The sequence below is a fragment of the Gymnoscopelus braueri genome (genome assembly GCF_963280865.1).
Source record: "Gymnoscopelus braueri genome assembly, chromosome: 2".
Lineage (NCBI taxonomy): Eukaryota > Metazoa > Chordata > Actinopteri > Myctophiformes > Myctophidae > Gymnoscopelus > Gymnoscopelus braueri.
The window spans coordinates 37,409,152-37,432,369 of record NC_137604.1 but is presented as its reverse complement, the minus strand read 5'-3'; the positions used below and the strand labels follow the sequence as shown (position 1 = coordinate 37,432,369).

The window sequence follows — 23,218 nt, the reverse complement described above, 5'->3', positions numbered from 1 at the left end:
ACTCCACACAGAAAACCCCCAATAAGGTTAAAACCAATAGGACCTATTATTGCTGTGAGGCAACACTGCTAACCACGGATCCACTGTGTGTGACCGCTGACATGAAGATACATACAGTATATCATCAGTCTTCAGGCCTTAAGGGCTGTTCACATCTAGCACTATAACTATAAGGACTATTAATATCGTTCACCATTGTCTTTGGGGATGTTAGAACGATTTCTTCAGTTATAGTGCTTGATGTGAACAGCCCTTTACTCACAAAATGGTGACACTTTTTGCACCATTTCCATTTTTGCATTTTCTATTTTTTTCCTTTCCTTTCCTTTTCTTCTTTCTCCTTCTTCCTGCATTTGATCAATACAAAAATGTTAAGCTTTAATATCTTAATTTGATATTTAATATATTTTATTGCCAGGTATGTTTGCACATACTGTACAATGAATTTGTGTCAGTGAGGTCAGTGCATTATACTGAATATAAAACATAAAATATATAAAATATATAACGGTAAATATAAAGATGAAGACAAACTAGAAAAAGTGCTCCTCGGAGCACAGGTCTCCGCCAGGTCAGGTACGTTATTGTGGCCTCCTGGCGCTATAATAGGCCAATGTGAAAAGGGTGCCATTTATTCTTAGGTCTTTCACGGCAATCAGACATTGCATTCATGATTTGAGGCATTTTTTTCCAAAAATGTGTTTTGCTAAATTAGACCTGCTGGTGGGGCTATAACAGGCCAATGTGAAAAGGGTGGCATTTCTTCCTCGGCCTAGTGGGAATGTGCGTGTGAAAATTCACGGAAATCGCAAGCTGCGTGCATAGTTTGAGGCTTTTTGTTCAAAACGGACCAATCCTGCAAACTTTGGAAGCCAACCATAGGCAATGAGGATGGAATATGGGAAATCGGACAGATTTGTGTTGATCACATGACTATAGAGATACTGTGTACCAATTTGCATGACGTTTGGATAAAATCTGTAGGAGTAATGTAAAAAAAAGGGTTTTGCACAAATCGGCCTCCTGGTGGCGCTATAACAGGCCCATGTGAAAAAATTGGGGCAGTTCTGAATTGGCATCCAGGGAGTGTGTGTGCACAGTTTCGGAGCGACCGGGCCAACGGTGCCAGAGATTAGCTAATAGCTGCTAACACACAGACAGGACACACGGACGGACGGACGGACGGACGGACGGACAGGGGCGAAAACATACTCTCTCGCCATGCCTTTCGGCCTGGCGGAGACAACAATACAGGCTAATATGGACAATGTGGTTAAAGGGACTACACCATGAATTTGAACTTTTTCTTCTTTTTTGTGTGTTTTTGGTCTCCCCTACCTCTCTTCTATCCCCAAAAATACCCCAGTTTGAACACTCAGGCTTTCACAGCAAATCTGGGGTTTTCTGTAAATTGGTCTCTAAACAGGCCAAACTGATTTGCACCCTGACGTGATGTCACGTCAGGGTACAATACCTCCCGTTTTTCAGTTCCACACAGAACCAGGAGATAACATGCATACAAACTGGCTCAATAGCGCCCCGTGCCAAACAGGACAATGTGGTATTGCAGGTGAAAGTGCTTTATAAGCCAGAGAGAAGTTAGTTGGAATGAGTATATCTGAGGCTTGATTTAGGCTCAAACCTTTTGAAAAACGTTAGAGGGACATAAACAATATGATATATATATATTTTTTTTTTAATTCATGGTGTAGATCCTTTAAATAGATAAATATGATTATTGCATGTCGTGTTATTTACACATAAGTTATACTGTATAGCATACATTCCAAATTGCACTTCTTTGTATTATGTACATACACACAAGTATTGTTTTCTGAATCCTTTATTTAACCAGAATAAATCACATCTTCCATCTCTTTGTCAAGTGGGCCCTGGCTAAGAGCCCAGCATACATAGTTTCAAACTAAATGCAATGTTAGCATGCTTCTTGTTAGTATGCTTTATATTTTAATGAATCTTAGTATGTCTTCTTATTACATTAAAATATGAACGTGTTTGAGTTTGAACATTATACAACACAAAAAGAAGACATTGTTTATCCATTTAGTTATTAATTTATTGTGTTGTGTTGTAGAGTCTGACTGCAGTGGGCAGGATTTCTGCTTTCAGCCTGTTTGTTCTGAACTGGAATTGTGTGATTTTGACACTATTTGCGCTGTTCCTTTACCAATGTCACCAGCACATTGTACTTTGGAAAATAAAGTAATTGGTTGCATGTGTTATACATATGACATTATAGACCAGGAAATAATTTAAAGTCATTTAAGAGAACGGAATTTCCTATTTTCAAAACAATTCCACAGGGAATAGCCAATGTGTGCCTTTCAAGTAAAAAAAAGGACAACATAATAGTTGTGTGGTCTGGTGGGGTGGGGTGGCGGGGGGGGTGGCGGTTCACTCAGCAGGCATATAATGTACCATGAACTCACTGTGGTGTGGATCGGATTAAGTCAAGAAATTTGTCACATTACATGTCACTCGACATTTTAGTTTGCTGTGTAGAAGAAACAAATTGAGGCAGGCAGACAGGCAGACAGACAGACAGACACTACATTCTTATATATTCACCTAAAAATCTGATTTTCTTTCTTAATGTGAAATTAAAATATATGTTTGAATAGTTGACAAACTTGAATCATCTCTATCACCGCCCACTTGCAGTGATACTTTTGGTAATATGGAGGTATTTCAGTAACTAAAAGAGTGGCAAAAGAGGACTTATACTTCTTTCTTGCCTCTTTCTTCGTAATATTTGACAATTTGGCCAATTTGGTGTTAAAAAAGGTCTTAAAAGTCAGTAAATCATAACTTTAGAAATGTGTAGATACCCTGTATACACTTATACTGTATGTTGGTTTGTTTACTGTTGAGTGAGAAAACAATGTTTAAGCTAATCATCTGGGGACCCCACAAAATAATTTGGGTTACTGCTAAAAAGACTGTTTAAAGTTCAATAAATGTTTGATGTTTCCAAAGTCAATAAGTCATTGTGTTAAATAATTAATTAATCACACTAATTATCTGCCTCCACGTGAAAAGTTAAGAAATTAATGTGATAGCCTATAATGATGATAAAACATTATGCATAATTTGGGGGTCCTTGACATGAAAAAGTTTGAGAACCACTGTGCTATACATGAGGCTGTGTCTCCTATATTAGTGAAGTTGCTGTTCTCGTTGGCACATCGACGAGACATCAATGTCACAGTGCCCCCCTCCAACAACCTTCATGAGGAGAACTGTTCCTCTGAATCAGCCTCTGCCTGAAACACAATACATCTGTTTGGCTGACCAAGGCACCTTCACTCACCTGCAAATGAACTACTGTAGCATCTCTCTCTCTCTCTCTCTCTCTCTCTCTCTCTCTCTCTCTCTCTCTCTCTCTCTCTCTCTCTCTCTCTCTCTCTCTCTCTCTCTCTCTCTCTCTCTCTCTCTCTCTCTCTAACACCATGATGAGCCTTAATTCCATCTTAATAATGTGTGATGCATTTGTCTTTTCACTTGCTTATCCTGTGCTTTCAGTTACTGTACTGTATGTAGGTCCTTTTGTTGCAATGTTAAAGCATTTTGTAATTCTAGAGAGTCAAGAATGGGTTGGAACTGTTTTAACATGTTCTAAAATTATGCTGTCAGCCCTCCTGAGATTGTACAGTAAATGGCCTTGTAGTGACATCCCACAGTACCTTGGGCTATAGTAATGTCTATAGGAATGTTCCAGCCTCAACCCTATTCCCTAAAGCCTCTGAATTCAGACTACCACTCAGCCATTAGATTTATTACGGGTGCTAAATATGACAATCATCACTGTGTAGTTTATGTACTTTATGATATGGTTGGTTAGCCTTCTCTTTCAGAGAGCCACAAAAACATTGTTTTTTATTTATTTAAAAAAAATCACATTGGGAAACTTGTATTCCATCAATCTGGGATGATGTCATGGAACAAAGGGAGATGTTTTACAAGGTCAAATGAGCTGCTTTTACTGAAGTTCCCACGGGTTTACACTGTCATTGGTAAATGTGCTTTCCCATTTAACTCCTGTAACTCCTGGAATGCCCTCCAACACATTTAAAAATACATATATTATTATATTTCCAAAACTGATATTTTTGCTGTTGTATTGTTGCTTGTATAATTATGCATTGCTTGACGTCACTGTAAAGGAGTAACCTCACTGCCCCTCAAGCATAAAGGTTTGAAATTGAATGAAAATCTTGAGCAGACCGGCCACAGTTTTAACTACGACACAGTAAACTGCGCAGGGATTGAGCTTTAGGGTGAGAATATCTTCTGGACAACCGCTGATCCAACCGACTTCCTAATCATCACAACACACCCTCGGGTCCTCTGTCACACACTTGCCAAGTCGATCGTTCACACATTTCTCGAATTTTGCGTGAGAATGACACACACATAGATTCCGTGCATTTCTATCGATAGATGACAGTTGAGTAAGATAGGAATATCAATCACATATTAATATAAGGCACAAGGCAGGTAAGTATAAACATCAATGTCCAAAAAAAGGGGTTAAACTATATGCATTTTGGTGAGGTTAGCCGTTACAAAGAGTGAGTAGCCTACAGTAGCCTACAATTGGGTAGGGGTGCATTGTCTTGCTCACGGACACATGGCTGCAAAAGGGTTCCAACCCTGAGACCTTGCAACCACTCAGCCACTGAGGCACCTATACAGTGTATGAATGCAAAAGTATTTTAAACATCATTAGTCTATCTGGAGCGCATACAGTCAATGTGTGAATCCAACCACTCTGCCAGGGTGTAAATGAGTGCCAGACATCTCAGTCTCAGCCGACATACAGTATATCACCCCCCATGTGCTACAACTTGAAATGGGGATGGGTGTCACTTTTGTCTTTCAGTTACGTGATGCCAGGAAGGGGGGCAAGCCATATGCTTTATGCTTTAGTTGTTACCAGCACTTACCTACTATTTAAAATTAACCTCAGGTGTTGATTGTCTCCGCCAGGCCAAAGGCATGGCCGAGACCATGTTTTCGCCCCTGTGCATCCGTCCGTCTGTGTGTCCGTCCGTCATTCTGTCTGTGAGCAGCTAATCTCCGTCACCGTTGGACCAATTGGTGTGAAACTGTGCACGCACACTCCCTGGAGACCAGAGCAGTACCTCCGCACCAAATATTTCACATCGGCATTTTTTTATATTATTTCCACAGATTTTGTTCAAACATCACGCTCACAAAACTCCTGCTCACAGCGCAAGGTTTACTGAGTGGTAATACATGTATTGTATAGGTGATCAGATAGGATCCACATAAAATAATGTTTGAAAATATGTTTTTTTATTATATATTTATCATGTGCCAGAGGAACAAGGCCTTCCGTGTAATTAAAATTTAGGGAGATCACAGAAAAGTATTTGAAATTGAATGTGGTGTGAATGGGTGATTGACAGTGATTGACAACTTACCTACATTAATTGTCCAGATGTGCCAGGGTTTCCCAAAACATAAATGTGGTGGTCTCTCCCCGGGACCTAAACGTACAAACATACATTATCCCGATTACTCAAGAGGCATATAAGAGACATAGGACTGCTACAGATGTTCACATTAAAACCTACTAACTAGCTAGCTCTCCCAACTTTTCTCACAACGTTTTCTGTCTTTTTTCGGCAGGGTGGACCAGTCATTAAGAGTATCTGTCTTGTGATGGAAAAGCCAGGTTCATTTGCTGCAGAAAAATTCCCTTGAGCAAGACACTGAACTCCTGGTCACATATTGTAAGTCACTCTGGATAGAGCATCGATTTTGAACCCTTTTCATTTCAAGGACCCCCCAGTTTGATATGCATTATAGGCCATGGACACCCATTTGATGCAATTCTATTTCACTTGTTTCTGTGACCTCAATCTAAAACTGTAAAATCCTTAGTGTTAAGTACACTCTCAGACGTACAGACCAGTAAGGGTCCATTAAGGGGTGGAAAGTAACTAAGTACATTTACTAAAGTACCGTACTTAAGTACAATTTTGAGGTATTTGTACTTTACTTGAGGATTTCCAATTTCCAATACTTTTACTTCTACTCCACTACATCTCAGAGGCAAATATTGTACTTTTACTCCACTACATTTATTTGAAAACATTAGTTATTAGTTACTTTTTAGATGTAAATTATGATATAATGAAACATACATTAACCACTTTAACCCTATTTTATACCTAGGCTATTTGAAAATAGCCGATCTACAAGCTCACAACGCGTCGCATCGCGACGCGTTGTGAGCTTGTAGATCTGCTATTTTCAAATATTTAGTACTTTTACTTTTGGTACTTTAAGTATATTTTGATTATTTAAGTATAATTTTGTACTTTTACTCAAGTAAATTTGGAATTCCGGACTTTTACTTGTAACGGAGTACTTCTGCATTGCAGTATTGGTACTTTTACTTAAGTAAAGAATTTGAGTACTTTTTCCACCACTGATTTGGACCCCTGGTGGTCCCCGGACCCGATGGGATAGAGGCCACGGTGAGCTCTGTATCGTGCTGATACTGTGAGCTGCTCTGGTTAACGGACTTATGAAATTGCCTGGATTATGCATTTTCCACAATCTTGAACAGAGCCAATTTGATAAATGATACAGACTTGCCCTGGAGGTAAGAATTAATTTCAGTAATTTCATCAGAATTGCAGCCAAATGGAGCAGAATTCTGACTGACAGAATAAGACCCGAATAAGATACCATCCTCCCTGCCTTCTGTCTAGTCAAACAGTACAGTACGTTTGCTTATGCAAAACAGCCCATACTAATGAGCTGCAATTCCAACAAGTAGGCTACAAAACAAGTGTCTTCAAATGCAAAATGGAATTGAAAGTTAAAAGAGGTAAAAAGAAAAGGAAAAAAAAAATCTGAACCCTGTCTGCAAACTGTCCAACGCTGGAGAAAACATGGAGAAAAACAAATGAATGGGGAGAAACCGTCACATGCAGGCCAACTGGGCTACTGTGAGACCATCCACAGGCTAAACCAACAAATAGACTTTCTCTAAGATTTGTTCTCATTAGCTTATCCAGACAGAGACAAGTGGACAAAGAGCAAGGCAAGAGGGGATCTTCTTAAAATGAAAACCATTAGGGGGTCTGACTAGGCTGTTGGAATGCCATTCTCACTATAAACAGAGTAGGAGGAAGGAGGAAGACGCATTAAATATCGATGTCATGGTAACTGGATGAGGAAGCCTTGCTATGCTCCATCACAGGGCAGCAACCGCCTTTTCCCCATATGGGGCCGACAGAGCTCTGCCCTGTAAAGCCAAAGTGCAGTAACTGTATGAATGGTGAAACTGAAAAAAGACTATCTTCCACGTTTATCTCCTTCTCTGACAAAACAGCATTGGTACAGATGTGGATAGTGTAGGAATTGATTTGGGTGTAAGTTTTGTTGAAGTGACATATAAATGCTAAACAGAACCTTTGATGTTTGTAATGTGCAAAAATAGGAAGGCTACTGCTGGTTACCTTCTGCCTCTGCTTATGGCCATTAGTGGGCATAAACTCTTATGCAAGTAATGTTTTTAGATTGAAGGGTTAAAAGAAAGCAGATTTTTCTTCTTTGATGCCCATGTACAATATTTTTGAATTTATAAGAGGGCATTTAAATAAAAAAAATCAAAACTCATGAATACAAAATAAAAACATTTCCATTCCAGTTAGTTAAAGGCCAATGTTGCAATTTCATGTTAATTTTTCAGTTTGCAGTTTACAAAAAAAACATGATATCACCTGATATCACAAGATATCACAACAAGTCAAATGATTTCATTCAAGATAGTTGCTGTGGATAATAGTGGGGAGTTTCCCATGAAGCAATATTGTTAACCACCATTTTGGCAATCCAGCATAACGTTATATTCTAACATTTCAGGACAAGAATGGATTGAGGGAGCAAGAGAGAGGGCAAGGAAAAAAAAGGAAATGATTAAGAGTAAGGGAGAGATGATGATAATAAATAATAATAATAATAATAATCAACTTTATTTTATAGCACTTTTTTAAAAAGAGAGTTACAAAGCACTTCACACAAAATTTTAATAAAAACAAAGAAATATGCAAGAAAACATTACAAGTGCATAAAAGGAAGCAAGTGTGCAAGAAACAATAAAAGAACATAAAAAGGGAAAAACACAAACAGACTAATCAGGTAGTGAAAGCAAGTCTATAAATTTGTCTTTTAATAAGTGATTTAAAAGAGAACATTGAACTTGATAGACTGATCTCCTCAAGCACAATACACTCAATGTCAATTAAAATCTGAGAGTGTAAAAATGTCACCAGATGGACCCGCAAGTGAGGAACAAGATAGAATGATGAAACAGAGAGATGACAGAGAAAAGGAGCTCTGATGCATTGGTCCACGGTTTCCAACCCAGTAATAGAGAGCTGTGAGTGTGTGCACTCATCAGACGCGGCTCTGAGCATCTCCCTCAACTAGAGTCTGTGCTCGAAACTTTTCTGCTCTTGGCTACTGACCTTTGCTGCGTGTTTATTTGAAGAGGTTATGTGAATTAGATGTGACAAATAGTTCTATTTTTTCATGAGCAAAAGGGTAGAGGAAGGAGCTTAGCAATGGGAAGGACATTACTTGAAAGACATGAGTATATAGAAACAAATCCACAGCATAGTTCTAGTAAGTTCCAATGTTTTTTTTTGTTCGTTTTTTCATCAAATCATATAGCAATAAAGAGTTCTAACAATCATGTGTGTCCTTAACCAAGGCACTGAATTCCTGTGGTCCTTGCTCCTGGAGCAGCAACACAAATATTACATTATTCTCTCACTTGGATACCAATACTTGACTCCTTATTCCTTATTGTCTCCACCAGGCTGAAAGGCATGGCGAGAGAGTATGTTTTGCACCCTGTCCGTCCGTCCGTGTGTCCGTCTGTGTGTCCGTCCGTCCGTGTGTCCATCTGTCTGTGAAAGGCTAATCTCCGGCACAGTTGGCCCGCTCGCTGTGAAACTGTGCACACACACTTCCTGGATGCCAATTCAGAACCTTTGCCCCACATTTTCACATGGGCCTGTTATAGCGCCACCAGGAGGCCGATTTGTGCAACAACAATTTTTTTGATATTACTCCTACAGATTTTATCCAAACATCACGCAAATCGGTACACAGTATCTCTATAGTCAGGTGATCAAGATGGAAGTGTCCGATTTTCCATATTCCATCCTGATTGGCTAAGATTGGCTTCCAAAGTTTGCAGGATTGGTTCATGAACAAAATGCCTCAAATCATCAACGCAACGTGCGATTTCCGTGAAATTTTGTACACACATTCCCACTAGGCAGAGGAGGAAATGCCACCCTTTTCACATTGGCCTGTTATAGCGCCACCAGGAGGAACCTACCTGACCTGGCGGAGACCTGTGCTCCGAGGAGCACTTTTTCTAGTTTCTATTTTATTTTTTGTGTGTTTTTATTTCATGCTGAGTAACAACTGACCAAGCCAAGTCATTTGTTGATGTTTTTTTTGTTTTTTGGAAGTTGTATGCCTAAAAACTAAGACAGTCCAATTAAACATAATGGGAATGCAGTGCAGGGAAGTTATTCATCTTAGCCACTGTGGCAGCAGCACCCAGGAGATACAAACAACAGACGGGTATATGAGCAACAAAGCAACAAAACTAATTTGCCATGTACTAATCAATCCCACTGCTTGTTTATCATGCAGAGAAAGAGAGCATGACAGGAAACTAGCCCTCCAGTGTTTGGTCTACTTTTCAACTTCTGACTCAATACTCAAAAGGCAGAGGTGACGTAGACACGCAGTCACAAGATGTCAAAACACATCGGTTCATTTCATGAACAGGCATGCTGTTATGCTATTTGTACAGCTGAAGAAAGGGACTGGCCCCTGTTCCCTTGGATCATTAGACATTAGACAATCAACTTCTGTCTCAATTTTTGAGGCTCAAGAGATTATTTCACAGAGGAGAAGGGGATGATGCGATGCTCAGTCAATGGCATGTGTCATTCATATTCACTCCCACAAACACTGATTCTTGACCTTGACCGTGTGTCCTTAACCTTTGACCCTTTAAAATAATCTAGATCAATGCCCGTCGAGATTGATGCACACCTCACCCGGTTATGCGGTTGTACCCATGTATATGTCTGTCTGTGTCCATTTTATACCCATACAACAGTATATGGAGTTTCGTGTCAGGCATGCCCAATTATGGAGTCTAGGCCATATATGTGGATTTTCTGTTCCATCGATATTTTTTTTTTGATCCGCTGATCCAACCAACTTCCCACTCGGCGCATCATGCCATCAGGTCCGCGCCGATACACATGTGTGTTTTAAGTCGGTCAGTCCCATACAGTACATTGGCCCATATATTGTATGGGCATGGTTGGATGGTTCTCAGGATACGTGAACTACAGTGCAGACACACACATACGCACTCACACACGGACTGTGACGGACAGAGATTTCGCCCATTTATAGTAGGATGACAACAATAATGAACAGCAAAAAGACCATTAATTCCTACATTTAACTAGTAAACAATAATCAAGACTGACATTAAAGCCAGATACCTCTGTTATGAGAGCTCTTGCTTATCTTATTTTTAATCTGACCTACATCTGTATCCTTCTGCCATTTACTGTGCTTTCATCCATGTATTGATGTGTTGGATAAAAAGCTAAATGGATTCCCATGAATAAGTTAAGACGCACACCTCAAATTACAAACGTAAGTCAAAAGCCCATAGGCAGAGATCCCTACAGAATGTGAGTGACCTCCATTCATAAAAAGCTCACCAGAGCAATGATGGTACAGTACAGACGAACTATAAAAATAGAAAAGCCTACAGCATGGTTGAAATCTGACAGATAGAAACACTGAAATAGGTTTTTAGTTTAATCTTTCATGATTTCTCTGTTGTACAGTTGAAAGGTTTTTGAACTACTTATGCCCTATTTTATACTTTGAAAACATAACTATACTTTCAAAACATTTAGCAATGTGTTGTGTTGTGATGTGTTGTGAGCTTGTAGATTTGGATTTGGATTTTTCTTTTTTTAAATGACATGCCCAAAATAGGTTGAAAGTGGTTAAAGGACCTTGTTGGATCTAAACTTTACACAGAAGCTGTTACTTTAGGATCAAACAAATTAGGAAAGCCAAAGTTGTGAATTTTTTTGGCTGAAAATAAGTCTGTTACCATTATGCCATCATGGCATGCAGCCAACAACTACTTGAAGCGTACTCTATCAAACTAATGAATAGAGCAGGTGGCATTGAACATCCACCAGCTATTTGAGGACTTTGAGAAAAAGTCTGTGCTTTTATAAAATACATCATGGCAGTTCAATAATAAATGAGAAGAAGTACACAGAAAGACATCCTGAACCAACAGGGAACCAATCTCATACACAAATATTTCTTAGAGATGCCATAGTGGCTGTAACATCCTGACCTGAGAAAACAATAGAGGAAAACAGACACTCACCATGTGAAGAGTAGTACATCCACCAGGCCCAGTTCAAACAGGTCCAGTTTTGTCCTCAAATGGGAAAATTGCATGACAATTCCTAGAACTCAAAACGTGCACATAATAAATATAATCATTCATCATTGCCTGAGCATATCGAACCAAGGACAGGTATATCAACCAAAGCAAGAGCCATGTGGCAGCCAGCCTCTCCATTACAGAGCTATATTCTGTCGGAGGACACTGTTTTCCTCTGTTGTGGTTACTTTGTCGAATCTCTGGTATTCCCTCAGTTGAGAATTCTACCACACTATCGAAAGCAGCTGTGTTTGGTGGCTGAGTTCCATCCATGTTTGACATGATGAGTTCCTAAAACTAATCTCGCTAAGCTCTCTGCCTCAGAGTTAAGCAGAGAGTTTGCTCGCAGTGCCATTTCAGCCAGCCTTGCCACCTTGCTACAGTCTCATTCTTTTTAGCACTCCTCTTACAAGATAAAGTAAACACTGGATATGTGATAGAAAAGGCAGAAACATTTAGGCCACATTAAATGAACCATGGAAAATGCCATTGCCCAGAAGTCCCATTAGTTAAACTCCTTGCCAGCACAGATGTTCCACACTCTACTTAACAATGGGGCATGGTTTGGTGCAGAAGCAGTGGTTGTGGGAATACCTGCTCCAGTACACAGGATTTCAACCCCACACATTATTTTAAATGAAAATTATTCATTTTATTAATACATTTTTAATTTACTAAAACATTAAACACGTGAAACAACATTTCGGTCAAACGCCTTTTTTAAGACAGACAGACAGACAGACAGACAGACAAAAAGACAAGACAATACTATAGATATAGATACAGTAGATAGATAAATTTTAGATATATTCCCCCCCTTTCTTTTGTTTCTGTGTATGTCTCTGTGTGCATATGTGAGCAAGTTCTCCTGCTGTTGGTCTGCCAGTGATATTAGAAACACAGCAGCCCATGTGCCAAGTTCTTCTCAGATGACATGCTTCAGAGACACAATAACCAGGTCATCTGCTGGCTAATGTCAAACACTCTCAGTGTCTCAGCAACAGGCTTTATTTGGAAGCGGCACAATGTCAGCAGAGGTGAAGGTGAGTATGTGCATGCACATGACACACTACACACAACAACAGTAATAATGATAATGATAATAATAATAATAATAATGATAATAATAAAAAACTTTATCAGTAGCCTATATACACACACTTTATCTGTAGCTCCCTTCCAAAACAACGTTTATAAGGTGCTTTACACTGTAAAACAAACAGGAATCATTCATTCGAGTGTTAATCGTAGAAACAGTAAGAAAAATAGCACCTCCAGTAAATAAAATCAATAAAGCAATAAAATAAAATTCATAAAACATTATAATAAACACAATAAAACTAATATTGTGGAAATAAAGCAATAGAAAATAAAAGCAAAAGCAATAAAACAAAACACAGTATAAGCATAACAATAAAACAAATGGTGAGGGAAATTAAAGTTAGAAGGATCATGTGATGGCTAGGCTATAAAAGTGGATTTTAATAGATAGACCAGCCGTCCTAATCTCCTCTGGGAGGTTGTTCCAGAGGGGCCCTGATGGAAAACGCTCTGTCACCTTTATTCTTTAACCACTTGAACCCATAGCTTCCCTATTCTGGGGGAACATTTGCCGAAAATATATTTTCGGCAAAGACATTTTGTAAAAAACAATGTCAAGTAGAGGCAACTCAGGTCAAGTTTAAGGTTTTAAGTTGGCTCTATGAACCACCAGTAGAGCAACATTTGAGAACCCCAGGGCCTATGATAGCACATGCGGGATATAAAAGGTCAGAATGATCAAATCAACTCTAAAACTAACACGCAGCCATTGCAAAGATGAAAGAATAGGTGTAATGTGTTGATTTTCTGAACCTAAAAATCCTGGCAGCTGCATTTTGGATGAATTGAAGAGAGGAGAGATTATTTACTGCAGACAAAGAAAAGGGAGTTGCAATAATCTTACCTTGATGAATCAGGTTTTTGGGGAACAGAAATTTTAGAGATGTAGCATTACTGCACAGTATGACATGATTGATGTGGCTGTTCAAAGTGAGGTTGCTGTCAATTAAAACACCAAGGCTTCTACACTTCAGAGCAATACGATGAAAGTATGAATTTAGTAAGTTTGTAATTAGAGTGTTGGGGTTGTCAGTGGCAATTTTAAGAATGTCAGTAGTTTTTTGAGCAATCCATTTATGAATGCCCTGAAGACAATTTATAAGCGAGGAAATTTCATTGAGGTAAATCAGTTTAAAAATGGAAACTGAAGTTGTGTGATCTTATGAGATGACCTTAAAGGCAGATAGTAAATGGTGAACAGAATTGTGTAAAGCACTGAACCTTGAGGAACACCACAATGATGCCTGCATGGGTCTATTAATTCAAGTTTATATGAGCTTATCACGACCGACCTCTGTGAACTCTTAAGGAAGAATTAGACATCTTGTGATAATGTGCATGATCAAATATGCATCTACACCCAACACGCAGACCAAACACACGCAGCCAGAGCCATAGCGATACCTAGAGCTATACTCCCTTCACTATTCATCGCACAATCACTAGGACGCTTCATTTGTTGCTCAATTTGAATGAATCTGGAGAGAGAGAGAGAGAGAGAGAGAGAGAGAGAGATAGAGAGAGAGAGAGAGAGAGAGAGAGAGAGAGAGAGAGAGAGAGAGAGAGTGAAAAGTGGAGTCACACTACTTCTTGATGACTGAGCTTTAAGCCACTGAGAAGTTCCCTGCCTTTCCAACATGCACGTAGCACGACAAAGGTGAACTTTCAGTTTATGAATTAATATTTAATTTGAAAATGAAATGATTACTTCAGCTCTGTGGTTTTTACTATATCTCATTCTGGAACAAAACTCATCTGCAAACTAAACCTTCATTATTATTATTATTTGCATTTGGGGGAAAGCTTCATCATCAACATACATTCTTTTTCCAGTACGTCTTTCAAACATTATTCATACTGTATATGTATATGAAGCTGCTCCAACCCACCCACACACTCAGAGGGTACAACAAAAGAAAAAGTAAAGAGGTAGAAATAAATAATTGGTGAGAAAGGACTTGCACAGTCCCTGTACAGGAACGTTTGGAGAGCATGGCAATTTCCCCACACACACACGCACGCACGCACGCACGCACGCACGCACACACACACACACACACACACACACACACACACACACACACACACACACACACACACACACACACACACACACACACACACACACACACACACACACACACACACACACACACACACACACACACACACACACACACACACACACACACATCCAATAATTGCAGTCTCTTCATTGTCTATTGAGCAGTACAGTGTTCCATTGTTGCCCAGAGAGCAACTTAGAGCAGTTGGGCATTTGGTAGGCCTTTTTTGGCCATTTTGACCTTTTCAGATCGGTACAGGTAAGAATTACTAGGCAAGACATTCAGGCAACCAATAACACCTGAAAAGATGTCTTGTAGTGAAAGCACATTTGATTGTGTACAATAGGTACTAGGTAAAGAAATAAGAACCAATGTGCAAAGCACCTGGAAAAGCTTTACTTATTCAAGTCAGCAGGCTGAAAGGAAACTTGGTAGTAACTAAAGCGGAGCTTGTTTTATCCTCCAATAGCTCCATATAGAGTAGTTCTCTCTAAACTGCTGAATTGATCCGTTCTCGTCTCTCAGCAGTTTTCTTTTTTGGGAATAAGGCCATCAGCCTGATTAATTATTTAAATATAAATGACAAATCCAGGCACTTTGCCATCCAAAAGTCTTTGAAGCTGTGTACATCTCGTTACTTAGAGCTACAAACGCTCCTGTATGGATTTTTCGTTCTATTTTATTTATTTATTTTTTGCGTGCTCTGCATGCATCTAGGTATAAAGTGTGCATCCATTAGGACTTTTGCTTCACCGGGTTGCCACGAGCGACTCTCGTGCATCGCTCTGTGTCGCGGAAGGTCACAACCCGCCACAGTAAAAGCATTGCTCAGGTGTGTTGTGTGTTTCACTCGTAACCTATCTTATTCAATCCATAATGGAAATCAGTTCAGTGAGGTAGGAGCCTGGGGGTTTGGAAATGTGGGTTAAAAGATGCACTTGAGTGTTGATGATGGAACATTTTTCTTGTTTTCCTTTTCTTTTCCTTCAAGCTTAGATAGTTAGATTGCCTCCGTCTCTTTATAATATCTCTTACAATTTACAAATCTCTTCCAAATAAACATTTGAAACAAATGCCAACAACCCAATTAGACCCAAAGGATGCATCACTTGTAATGTGACCTATCAACACAAACATATACCCCTCTAAACACAAGCACACACTCGCTCCTGCACTGCAACATGACTTCCTCCGTCACCCTGGGGGATAGAAGCTCTGCAGCTTGAGGCTCCATTCTAAAATCAGTGTAGTCTAACGCACAAAACTGGGAAGCATCATGCATATTTGCCTATGCATGAACTCATGCGACAACAGTGCTATGCTTTTAACTTGCAGTGCAGGATTCAGGGAAAGGATGCACAAGCATGCGGAACAAGAATGTATGGCAGATTTCTCAGCTGACCTGAATCTGAGAGGTCCAGAACTCCAGATTCAGGACCTTTCAGATTCTGATAGGTCCAGAGAAAACACTTGGTAGCGCTTATAAAGATATAAATACGTATAAGTACAACCTCTTGTTTGTGTGGATTACAGTGTTATACTGTACATGATTACTATAGAACATGTCATTCTGTGTGGCTGTTATGGTTGTGTTGGGGGTGGGGGGGGGGGGGGGGGGGGGGTGGAACTGACCAGGTGGCTACCATGCTGCTCTACTGAAGCAGTGGGCGAGTTAGTGCATCATGTCACGCACCAAAAACAGGCGATCTGCAAACTCATAACATGTTGTGCTGTGACGTGTTGTGAGCTTATAGAGTAGCTATTTTCGGTGTGCAACACCGGTGCACAACTAAGGGACCTAAATCTTTCATTTTCCTGGCTCACATGTTCCCACTTGGTGCAAGAAATCGGAAATGAAATTCAAGCCAAATTGGCAAAACTCTCAGCAAACTTTAAAGTTAGCATTTTAAATATTTAGCTGACATCTAGAGAGGTGAGAGAGGTTCAGCGTTTTGCCCAAGGGCAGTCCAACAGGACGTGTACCATAGCTGATCAAGGTCAGACACTAGCTGCAGCTACAGAATTTAACCTGTGCCCTTGTGGGTACAGGACGGTCTCAAACCACCAGGCTATACTGTGTCTGACACCTTATCCCCGTCACAGCCCAGGGGTCCACATGATACAGCTGTGAAGCATTTACCTCATTATTGCACTACATTATTCAAGAGCTGACAACAGAGGTGAGGTGGTAGGTCGTTGTCACACCACTGGTCCCTGCACGCCCAGTGAGGAACTAAGCCCAACTAAGCCCATTGTGGTTCGCAGGGGTAGCGTTGACGGCTGGCCAGGAAAAGGGGACAAGGGGAAACCTGGTTAAGTTACCTGTTGAAATGATAAACATGGCTCAATTCAGGCCCTTAATATCATTAACTCCGTCTTTTACATTCCACTTTTTACCCCATTAAGACCTGAGGCCGATTCTAAAAATGTTTTCTAAATCCAAAATGTTTTTTGAAAAAATATATTAAAAAAAAATCTATTTTCACGATTTTTCAAAAATAGCAGATCTACAAGCTCATAGCGCGGCACTCGGTGCCGTGCTATGAGCTTGTATATCTGCTATTTTTGAATAGCCAAAGAAATCTAAAATGACACAGACGCGTCCCCGGTCTTAATGGGTTAAAATAGTATTTGGGCTTTATTTAGACTGGATAATGAAATGAGACAGGAGTGAGATGAGAATGAGGCGGTGAAGCTCTATAACTGCTTAAGATATAAAGAAACGCCTCATTACGAAGTTGGTATGAAGATGATAACGAAGATGTTTGGTGATGTAATTATCCAGAGTAGAAGCTGGATAAAGACTTAAGGGACAACTGTTGGTAAGCTCTGTATTAATGCGGGAGATTCTCCATGATAAATGCATGAATGGACTATGCAAGAAAATTAAACAGCTCAGTTGATTCAATTTGTTTTCCAAAGTCCTACATTTATTTAAAAAAGCAAACACTTTTTTGTACCATCTTTCAACAAAACATTTGACAAAGAAACAAAAGGCATACAAAACAACGGGCTGACTCCTAGCAGCATCAAAATGTTAAAACGTCCCAGAAATATCCACTTTTATAAGCATTTATATTTATATCTTTTTCCTTTGCCAGCTATACACATAGTTTTGCCAATACAGTTATTTTATTTTTTAGTGCAGAGAGGAACAAAATACTCTTACCAAAATAAACAATTTCAGGAGGGTTAAATAAGCTTAAATAAAAGAGTGTTAAATACAAGTCACTTTTCTGTTGTATAGTACAAAGCCCATCACACATTTTGGCATTGGATAAAAGTGGTTTCACAGACATGGGTGAGGCGTGTTCTTAAAAAGAAAAAAAAATCTCTGGTGCTGAATTTAAACCTGTACTTGAAGCACAATGCTTCATAAAAATGCTGTGAAACCTAATGATTTGAGAAATATGTTGTGTGTGTGTGTGTGTGTATGTATATGTGTATGTATATACATATATATACATATACTGTACATACACACACACCATTATGAGGTGTATTTGAATTAACATTTTAAATGGGTAAACATATACTGTATGTATGAAGGGAACATCATGTGTTTCTATGAAAAATATAAAAATCACAATGGAGTCAAGCATGCTAATGAGAACTGAAATAGAAGGGTGAATGGCAGAGTAGTGTTTCTGCATATACTGTAAGCAAGGGATATCGTTTTATATTTTATGAAGGGTTTGTTAGCTAGTGGGGCCAAGTACAATGATAACGTATATTACTCACAAGAACAATATTTCAGAGCCTAATTTATACTTGCACGCTGCAAAATAACACATTTTCAAATGAAAATAACTTTTTGTTGGCAAATGACACAGTTGAACAAAGTATAAAGTAGACCACCTCTGTCACAAGAAACAAAACAAGAGGAAACATTTTTGTGTTTCACTTTTTCTTTCTTGAATTCAAATCTACAGGGTCATTTACTGTATGTTTTTAATTAATGTTATGACCTTATAAGCCTCGACACCTGTTAAACCCCCGTTTTGTAGCTTTAAATGGCCTCAATGAGATGAGAATAGTTTCTTTATTCATGGTAAGTATACCTTTTACAGATGATCGCCAATGGTATTAACCCATTAAAACCGGGAAAGCTTGTACATCTGCAAAAAAAAAATTGAAAAATCTTGAAAAGTTTGAGAGCTACTGATTTAGAAGGCATTTTGTAGAATCGGCGTCAGGTCTTAAGGGGTTAAGGAGAAAACTCCAAATTGGAGACGAACCCAACTTTCAGGGTCCAGATGCTCCAATTCCATGACAGCAGTATACTAACCGTTTTCCCTTCAGGTGATGGGATTTGAAGAAGGGCTGCCAGATGACGGTTTTGGACCAGTATGTCTGGTTTTCATTATTTGGGCAGGGCTGGTTTGAGATGCCGAACAGTGCGAGTATCCAGTCAGAATACCGGCTTCCATCAGCTGAGTATCTGTCGGCAGGAGTTGCAGCCTTCTCAACCGAGTTTGGAGGTGTAAGGCAGAAATAGCAGACAGTAATAGTATGTGTAGATGTGATGTGTGCAGCCACCACATCCACTGAAATTGTATGTTTTTGTAAACGGACATTTGAGAACATCCATGTACACAAACATGCACACAGTCCAGTTTTGACACATTTAAAATCTGGCAGCCCTAACTGGAAGTGATCATCATAGCCATAAAATCTACGAGTTTCTGACAGAGAGTTAGAGAAAAAAAAAAGGATGAATGGAAATTACAACAGCAAACTAGCCACATACCATTTAATGACAGGCACGTTTTGTTCCTGCAAAAATAAATATGTAATTCCACAACACAAAAAAAGAAATGATAAAAAAAAACAATCAGTGCTAAATAACAGTTTTGTGACTATCACCTTATTATTGCTCGTCTTTTTCTCTTCTTCTTCCAATATCAGTGGTATTACTTAAAACTAATTACAATATAAAAGATGTTTGTTTCTTTCCAATACAAAGCACCTTGCGACATTATACTTGGTTGTCCCGTCTTTTAATAACCCTGCAAGCTCATGCTTGAACATATTTTAATCAGCTAAATTTAGCTAAATTGAGTGGTTTGCCACAGTGACATTTTTATTTTGGCAAAGGAATATGTTCTGACAAGAATTACATTCCCTTCTCTTACACTTGTGTATGATCCCAAATAGCTCAGAATCATGAGATCTGCTACATTCTTCTGTTCAGCTTTCCTCTCTTTAGGAGTTTAATTCCAAATAGATATACATATACCAGGACCTTTCTGACACCTGTCCAGACAACATAAACATAAAACAAAAAGTTCGGACATTTGTGTTTGGTAGAACATGTTCTGTTGTAACAATGCTGCTTGGCAATAACTGTTAAACTATTGGAAAGCCTGTTTATTGATAGACTTCAATCATCCAATCCACTAAACAACACCAAAGAAGAGTCAATACCAACAGCAGAATAAGCTGTTTGGCATCGGGGGAGAATATGTTGCAAATGTTTCATGAGCTGTGATGCTCATTTCACAAATGCATGTTCCTTACAAATGGGACACCGTTTAAAAATGTTATTGGCATTGTTACAACAGAGTCATTTTACCAAATATAAATTTCCAAACTTTTTTTTTAATGTAGCTTCAATAATATCACTTATGTTATTTGCTAACTAAATATACAAAACTGAATTTAGAGCATGTTTTCATGTGTTTTTGAAATATTGAGCGATACACATCAAGTGTTTTTTGAAAAATGACGTCACATTGTCAAAATGGATATACATATACACACACTGGTTTGGACTGCAACTCTTCCAAAATCTAAAATATTTGATCTCTGCTACTCTAAGCCCTTGTGTCCATCAGGCACCTCTGCTTTTAGCTAGCCAACAGCACTTTATGGATGCTCGTGGGAAAAGCTCCTGCCTATTGGTCAGTGCTCCGCTAGCTAAAAACAGGATTAATCTCAGAACTGTAGGCATCGTGCAATAACACATCCTGTCCACTGACAACAATGAGAAGAAGAAGCTGTACGCTGTAAAGAGAAGTTTGTTTTAGACAGCTAGTCTAACCACATAACGTTCTGTGATTATTACAGGCATGTCAGAGTGTCACTGATACTATTGCTGCACTCCAGTAATTTAACAATAGACTGTTTGAAAGTGGCTGGTGATTGCATCGATGCTAATAGTTCTTCCATAGTGCGCCGACTTTATTTCAATAGTTAACACTTGCTAACGAGCATTTACACCCCCCACCCCCAACAGCTGTACAAAAGCTACAAAATTTCACTTTGAATCACAACTACAATCCCCCCCATGTCTAGCCATGTGACTGGTACAGTAGTGTGTATTCTTATGTTCACACGTTTGTGTATGCGTGTGTATGCACCTAGGCAGATGCACACATTTGAGTGTATGCATGTATGCCGCTCTATGTTTGCACCTCTTTACAGCACACGTGTGTGCGTGTATGTGCTAATTGTATAAGTATTTGAGTATGCATAAATCTACTTTTGTATGCATGCATCTGTGTGTGCAAATACGTCTTTGTGTGCCATATATGTATACATTATGTATGTGTGTGTGTGTGTGTGTGTGTGTCTATGTGCATGCGTGTAATGTGTTAATGTCCTCTCAGGTCTTCCTGTCGACAGACTGGAGGAACCACTCTGTGAACCTGCGGAGCTGAGCAGCGGCTGTTTGACTCTCCTCGTGGAGACGCAGGTTGTCCTGTCTGAGGTTCTGCACCTGCTCCTGCAGATCTGCCTTGTCTTCCTGCTCCTGGAGGGAGGAGAGCCAGGGGAGAGGACAGTGTTAACAACTTTCAACCTGCCGTCCCAATTTTGGGTGTCATTATATTATCCCAAAAATAATGTAATGGTGAAAATAGCCAATCTACAAGCTTACACGGCATTGCGGCGCGTTATGAGCTTGGAGATAGTCTATTTTCACTATTTGTCATAAGACAAAGTATACAGGGCTTAAGTGGTTAAGCGCTGTTTGGGCCATAAAATATATTGCAGCTTACAAAAGAAATTAAAACAGACAAATGTGCTTACATTCTTTTTTTTTGCACTAAGAAGCATGCATGTGTACACAGGCACACACATGCCTATATGAATGTAAGCAGACAGATGCAAAAATGCTTTACATGCTATCAGTATAGCTTGCTCATTTTTGTCATCTCAACCAGAAGATCATGCTTTCGTCGTTGCGTGTCTGTATATGTGTCTGTCTGTCCGTCCACAGCTAAACGCAAATAAAACTAGGCCGATCAGCATCATATTTATTCTGCATACTGACAGCAGGCCAAGAACCTCAATGTGTTCATTAAATTGGTCAACACAACTGTCAATTGTTTTTAACCACATGAATCCTAGCATCCCTTTTCTGGGGCGAGCATAGCAAAAATAGCTTTGCAACGCTCGGCACAGCCACTCGCTCAACTGATGGCTCACACGGGGTGACTCAAGTCCGCTTCAGAGGCCACACTTCGGTCATTTTAAGTGTTTTTTTAGGAGTCGTCAACCTCTTACACTTACAGGTTGGGTTTGACGACGGTAATTCCGCATTCCACTGTGGGCGAGATTAGCGGGACCATTGTAAAATGGTCGGGGGTACCTGGTGGTCAGATGTTGTCTCAAGCCGTCACTATAGAGTGATATGTTGCCTAAAAATCCTAAATCATGAGAGTCTTAATGCCTGCCGCTCACCCATTCAACTCAGACTAAGCGGTTTTAAAGGGATATTTCTCTTAAAAATAATTTTGGGTCATTTTATCGTCTACTCAGGCTTTTGGGATCACCCCGGACAGTTTTTAAGTTGCTTGATTCAGTATTTAGATATTTGATATTCATTTTATCAGACACGCCCCCTTCCTATACAAACCCATTGTAACTTCAAACTCAATAAAATAATATAAATGAAAAAAGTAATCGAAAAAAACACGCCCCCCTCACGTATTAGGAGGGCAGGATGCGTCACCAGAACCAAGGACGGATGTTTTTCATGAATCTAACATGTTAAAAATAGAGTTTTAAGTTATAATGGGTTTGTATAGGAAGTGGGCGTGTCTGATAAAATGAATATCAAATATCTAAATACTGAATCAAGCAACTTAAAAACTGTCTGGGGTGTTCACAAAAGCCTGAGTAGATGATAAAATGACCCAACACTTTTTTTAAAGTGAAATATTCCTTTAAGTCTTTAGCTCCCTTTACAGAGTTCAGAGTGCTGACAATTGGCAACGTTTGCACCAAACAAACTATTATAGCCTAATACAGTGCCGTCTTGAAGAGTTTGAAGAGTTTCTGAATAAGCACGTTGGATTTGAAAATAAAATATTTTGGGTGATGTTATCAGGACAGAGAGAAAGATAGAGACGCGTAGACAAGAATGTGTATTAGAGAGAGGGAGGAAGACAATAGAGATGAACAACTGGTTGTCAGATGCTGCACTACTCTTTCATGGCCGAACGTAGAAATGTGACCGAAT

The 23,218-nt window shown here is 39.4% G+C and overlaps 1 protein-coding gene across 4 annotated transcripts in view; it reads right to left on the bottom strand.

Annotated features, from left to right (window-relative positions):
* Window positions 1-17,646: 17,646 nt before the first annotated feature.
* sipa1l2 (signal-induced proliferation-associated 1 like 2) overlaps window positions 17,647-23,218 on the bottom strand; it is a 94,513-nt gene continuing 88,941 nt past the window's right edge. For all 4 annotated transcript variants that reach the window (XM_080415133.1, XM_080415136.1, XM_080415134.1 and 1 more), the window contains one exon: window positions 17,647-21,505. In XM_080415133.1, coding sequence (XP_080271259.1) covers window positions 21,359-21,505 — 147 coding nt within the window. In that variant the 3' untranslated portion in view covers window positions 17,647-21,358. The remainder of the gene's footprint in view (window positions 21,506-23,218) is intronic.